This window comes from Trichechus manatus, unplaced genomic scaffold (assembly GCF_000243295.1).
Source record: "Trichechus manatus latirostris isolate Lorelei unplaced genomic scaffold, TriManLat1.0 scaffold00061, whole genome shotgun sequence".
Lineage (NCBI taxonomy): Eukaryota > Metazoa > Chordata > Mammalia > Sirenia > Trichechidae > Trichechus > Trichechus manatus.
In genome coordinates this window covers 13131307-13137306 of record NW_004443997.1, presented here as the reverse complement: position 1 = coordinate 13137306, position 6000 = coordinate 13131307, and the positions used below count along the sequence as shown (strand labels likewise).

Here is a 6000-nt window from a genome sequence, read left to right as displayed (position 1 = left end):
ATAGGGAACCCAAGGTTGAGTAAGGATATTGTTGATGTGTTGTGAGATTGTTAACCATTGTCATAGGGCAACATTTGTAGTACCCATTAAATGAGAAACTACTTTGTTCTGTAAGCCTTTATCTTAAGTGAGAATAACAGCACAATTGGAAGAGCGTAGTCAATGTCACTGAACTGTGCATGCAGAAATTTTTGAAATGGTGTATCTTTGGCTATGTTTCATCAAAAAAAAAAAAAGAGGTTGAGAAGTTAGAGGGTTGATATGTTGTGGGGTTGTTAACCAATGTCATAAAATAACACGTGTACTCTGTTTCATGAGAAACTATTTGTTCTGTAAGCCTTCACCAGAAGTACAAGAAAAAAAATAAATCAATAAAAGAAAAAGAAAAAAAAATTATATTCTATATCTTTTTTTTTCAAAGAAAAGATATAGGACATAACAAATAATTAAGGTTTTAGGTAAATACCGCTCATAATCCCACTCAAACTATGAAAACTACCCAAACTACCATTATTACTTAGATGTATTTCCTTTGAACTATAATCACTTTTACAGAGTAATCATAGCATACATACAATTTTGAATTCTGCTCTTTCACTTTTAAGTGTTTTCCTATGTTGCTACCTGATCTTCACAATCATAATTTTATTCAATACAACACTCATTTACTGAAGCCCCGGCAGATCACTAGATATGAGACCTGGAGATAAGAGATACAGGTGGTTCCTGGCCTCAAAAAGCTCAAAGTTAAGCTGAAGAGAGAGACAGACAATTATGGATATTTACAGGAAGCCCTGGTTATTCAAAGATATGTGTTATCAGAGGGGGGGAGAAAAACTTCTTAAAGAATGTCTCTTTAAGATGCAAATAAAATTTTTCAAAGTAAACAGCAAAAGACTGGCTTAATTTACACCTCATTCTGAACTATTAAGGCAAAGATGATTAAGATATTTATTTGGTTTTGTAAAATTTAGGATATAATTACAACTATGCAAATTCTTTACCAAATCAAAAGTGTGTAAAGGGTTGATGAGACCTTTGGCGACATAATTTTTCTAACTAAACTGTGTAACAGAAAAAAATAACATCCTTCACTCCTTATTTTACTTTTGCAGCATGATCATAAAGAAACACTTTTTTCAATGGAAAGCAGGAACACAGACTTGTACACCAATGTTCACTGCAGCACTATTCATAATAGCCAAAAGGTAGATACAGCCTAAATGTCCATTAACAGATGAATGGATAAATAAAATGTGATACATACATATCCTCAAAGATTGAGAAAGGAAGCACTGATACATGCTACAACATGGATAAACCTTGAAAACATTATGCTGAGTAAAATAAGTCTGTCACAAAAGGACAAATATTGAACGATCCTGCATACATGAAATATCTAGAATAGGCAAATGTATAAACACCAAAGTTTATTCGTGGTTACCAGAGGCAGGTGGAAAGGAGGGAAAAGGGGGGACTCACTTGTTAGGGAACAGTGAGTTTCTGTTAAGGGTGATAGTAAAATTTGGAAACAAATAATGGTAACAGCTAAACAGGATAAACCTAACTAATGTCACTGAACTGTAGATGTGAAGAATGTTGAAAAGGCAAATGATTTATTACATATGTATTTATCATAATAAAATATGTATATTTAAAAAAATGAATTTTTGCAAAAGTATTTGAGAGCATCATCAATTTCCCAAAGGTCTCTGCTTAATCTTTTCACATTCAAATCATTCTCTTTAAACAGCCTCACCAATTTTCTATAGATTTCCATTTCTGCCAGATCTACCTTTAACAATAACTGGAGCACTTACTCAACATCACTTTTGTTGACTACAGGAAACCCTGCATCTATGCAAATCTGCAATTTCACTTTGCAAATGATTCCCAATGTATTTGTACTGTTGTGATTTTAGACAATTTACCACATTTCTCTCTCTCTCTGCTCTATTATTTCCCTTATCTGTAAAATTATGACAATAACAGTACTGTTGAGGTTTAAATTAGTTAATTCATATGTGAAGCACTTTCCAGTGCCTGACAATCAATAAATGTTGGTTGTTATTATTATTATATGGTGTCATGGATTGAACTGTGTCCCCCCAAAATATCTGTTAACTTGGCTAGGTCATAATTCCCAGTATTGTATGGGAATCATCTGATGTGATTTCCCTATGTGTTGTAAATTCTATCACTATGATGTAATAAGATGGATTAGCGGCAGTTATACTGATGAGATCTACAAGATTAGATAGTGTCTTAAGCCAATCTCTTTTGAGATATAAAAGAGAGAAGTGAGCAAAGACACATGGGAACCTCATACCACCAAGAAAGCAGTGCCAGGAACAGAGTGTGTCCTTTGGACCTGAGGTTCCTGCACTGAGATGCTCCCAGACCAAGGGAAGATTGATGACAAGGACCTTCCTCCAGAGCCGACAGAGAAAGAAAGCCTTCCTCTGGAGCTGGCCCCCTGAGTTCAGACTTGTAGCCTACTGGATTCTCTTTGTTAAAGCCATCCACTTGTGGTATTTCTGTTATAGCAGCACCAGATGACTAAGACATATGGTCAGACATCTTGTTCAAAAAACAAGAGATTAAGAAAGTCGTGGTTGCTATGAGAGAGAAAGGATGCAAGGGACACACGGGAAAGGGTGTTTGTGCAGAAACTGAACGACTAAGTGGTCAGTTCATTAATGGTTTTCAGACGACTTTTACAGCCCTACCTAACCTCATGAATCTAGGGGTTCAGATAACAAGGACTTCATCCCCACCACTGGTTCAATACAGTGTAACAAGTACTACCATATGGCTATATACAATATCTTACAGAGATTCAGAAGGGGCAAAAAACTCCCAATTGGGGAAGGGGTGAAATCAAGGCAGGCTTGTCAAGAGACAGAGTTTTTAAATCTGAGTAACAAATTTGATGAACAAAGTAAGGGGGTAAAAGAGTTATCTCAAAGAGACGCAACATGATGTGCAGTGACAGTGGCAAAAAGTAAGGGGGCTCGGGGCTATAGTGCATAGAATCTGGACAGATGAGCAGACACCAGATTATAAAGGACACTATAGACCATCCTCAGAAAAACAGAGCACCTATGAGGACTCTGTATGACAACAGTATTATCAAAACTGATTGCTTCATGAAACGTTCCATGAGGTATGTCTATCTTGCTCACTACTCTCTCCTCAGTCTTTCTTCTGTACTTCATTCTGATGAATAATATGCCGTAAGTACCTAATGTTATTTTTTCCTAAAAACTACTAATTAGAGACAATGTCAGGGGTTGGATCTAAAGAAAAGGCAATTTCAACATTTGCTGAGTCTTCCTTCTCTTCTTCAATGACTCGGGATGTTTGCTTTACCATGTACCATTTATACTTTCATCTTAAGCAGGCTAATCAGAACTGTATTCCAAAAAGAATGAATTCTACTGTATGTAAATTTTTTAAAAACTGAGTAAAAAGGACTATTCTGTTCCACGGACTACACATCTAACTTTGAATCCATTACACCACTTTTTTTTTTTCTTTCATTTTTTAATAATATTTTATTGTGAAAGCATATATGGCAAAACAGGTTCATAGATCATTTTTATAAAAGCCTTTTTTAAATTCTAAGTTTTGAAATAAATTATGAAGCCTAAAATCCCTAATGATTTATGATTATTTCACACTATTTAAAAGAATATCAGGTTTATAGACTAATTTAATAATTTTCTAAGCTAGACCATATATTTTATGGATATGTATATCTATATCCAGTATCATCAAATCCATCCCGACTCACGGCCACCACATGCATGTCAGAGTAAAACTGTTCCATAGGGTTTTCATGGCTGTGACCTTTCAGAAGCAGACTGGCATGCCTTTCTTCCACGTTACACTGCATTTTAAGTACTGTAACTTTGTAGTACATTTTTGTGCAGTCATTACACACTATTCAGAAATATTTAAAAACAGAATAGATAAATCATCAATTTAAGATTATCCTGACTACAGGGAGGAGGAAAAATTAGATGTCTGCATTCTTTTAGAGGCACTCTGGAGAAGAGAAAAGAAGAAAACCTAAGAGCATAAACCAAATCCTTAGACAACATAACTAAGGAAAAAATGCAGTACTTACAATCAATTAAAAAAAAGAGTGAAGTTAAACTGAAATCACTGCTACTTACCTGTTTCTCTCCATATATCAATAAGCACATGGACAGCAAGGAGACAGTAATAGTCTGAAAACTGCAATTCCGTTTTCAAACAGGATTTCCCTACAGGAGAAAAAAAATCATATCCATATTTTAACATTTGTTTAACTATTACTGCCCCGAAGGAGTCTTTTAAGGCAAGAATGGGACAGGAGAGAGAAGAGAAAAAAGAAAAAAATAAGAAGAATGGGGTAAGTACCTGAATAAAAATATAAGCTATAAATCAAAGGGTTCAAAACAAGATGATACCACACTCAGCTGGAGACAGAATGAAGGTTCCAGAACAGAGATGGTATGAGCAAGGTCCCAAAACAGAAAGCAGTAAGATTTAGAAGGAATTAGTTGAAGAAAAGAAAATAAGTCAAGGGCCACATATAACTAAATTAACATTACACTCCTTACTTTATCTAAAATTTTAGAATAGAGTTAGAGAAATACTGACATCTTCTATTGAGATAATTTATATTTCTATCACATACATGTGGCAAAGTCCAGGTCAATCTGAAGGTCTTCTGCTTCTAAACTAACCAGTCATATCACAATTTACAATATTCCATTTGTTCACTTACAAATTCTATATTATTAAGGCCTACAAGGAGAAAATCTGACAAATATTATCATAAACCCTATGTACTTCACGAGCCCCAATGTAATAAGAGTTAAGCTCACCAAATTAGGAAAAATATGGCCAACTGGAAACCAATTATAATTATTTAAAACTCCAAGCTTAAGAAAGGCTTTACATCATATTACTTGGATGGTCTTCCCACTTGACTAAATATTCTCCTTGCCAAACTCACTGAAACAAAGTGTTGTAAGTGTGCTTAAAAAATGGACTTCCAAGTTTTAGCAGATCAGGGAAGCAGGGAACTAGTGCACTTCTTGAAAGATTGCTCACCAAATTCTAGTCCATGCTGGTACCTTAGCATCAATTCTCTGACTACATTCAATTTCTGACTTTTGTCCATGGTGTGGTATAAGCCAAGTAACCTCGTCAGCTGCACCACACACAAATGCTGCTGCAGAGCTTTGATGTCAGCAGGCAGTGCCAGCTTATCCTCTGTTGGTGTCGACAAAGGAACAACTCCGAGTAACTGATTGATGAACTGCAAAGTGAAAACAAAAGAGCACAGGTTTCAAAACACAACTAGTCTTCAACGGCCATAATTAACAGAAATTGAAGTGTTCCAGAAAAAGACATCGAGAAGGAAATATAAATCTCATTCATTGCTGGAGAAAATTTAAGATGTTCAAAGTACAGTTATTTATTGTATTATTCATTAGCATATACTTTGCTGAATATATTTGAATCTATCATGTGTTACTGAATCAGTAGTGTCAATGTGGAACTTCATGTACTTTTGTGGACTTAAACATAGTCACTTCAACTCCTGGCTGATCCTAATCCTATGAAAACATTTTACCAAAATCTAAAAAAGAAAAAAGAAAAACAAATTAAAATCCCTGTAGTATGCCATGTTCTAGCTACCAAAACTGCAAAAACAAAAAAATCAGTGACAGCACACAATGCTGGTGAAGCTCCAGTGACTCATTCATTGCTGGTCAAAAGTGTTCTGTCACAGTCATCTACAACGGGTACTAAAAGATTAGAAAAACTATGGAGATGTTTCAGAAACTACAGCATATTAATATAATGTAGCAATTTAAAAGTATAATTATGCCCCAAAAAACTGAAAACAGAGACTCAAACAGATACTTGTACACCGATGTTCACAGCACTATTATTCACAATAGCCAAATGGTGGAAACAACCCGAGTGTCCATCAACTGA

At 35.1% G+C, this 6000-nt stretch overlaps 1 protein-coding gene across 8 annotated transcripts in view; it reads right to left on the bottom strand.

The window, feature by feature from the left end:
* The window catches only part of NAA25 (N-alpha-acetyltransferase 25, NatB auxiliary subunit), a 61757-nt gene that overhangs the window by 22612 nt on the left and 33145 nt on the right, over window positions 1–6000 (bottom strand). For all 8 annotated transcript variants that reach the window (XR_002824532.1, XR_002824533.1, XM_004379067.2 and 5 more), the window contains 2 exons: window positions 5107–5314; window positions 4182–4271 (listed from right to left, as the gene is read on the bottom strand). Coding sequence is in view for 6 of the 8 variants with exons in the window: in XM_004379067.2 (XP_004379124.1) it covers window positions 4182–4271; window positions 5107–5314 (298 nt within the window). In the remaining 2 variants the exon portion in view is untranslated. The remainder of the gene's footprint in view (window positions 1–4181; window positions 4272–5106; window positions 5315–6000) is intronic.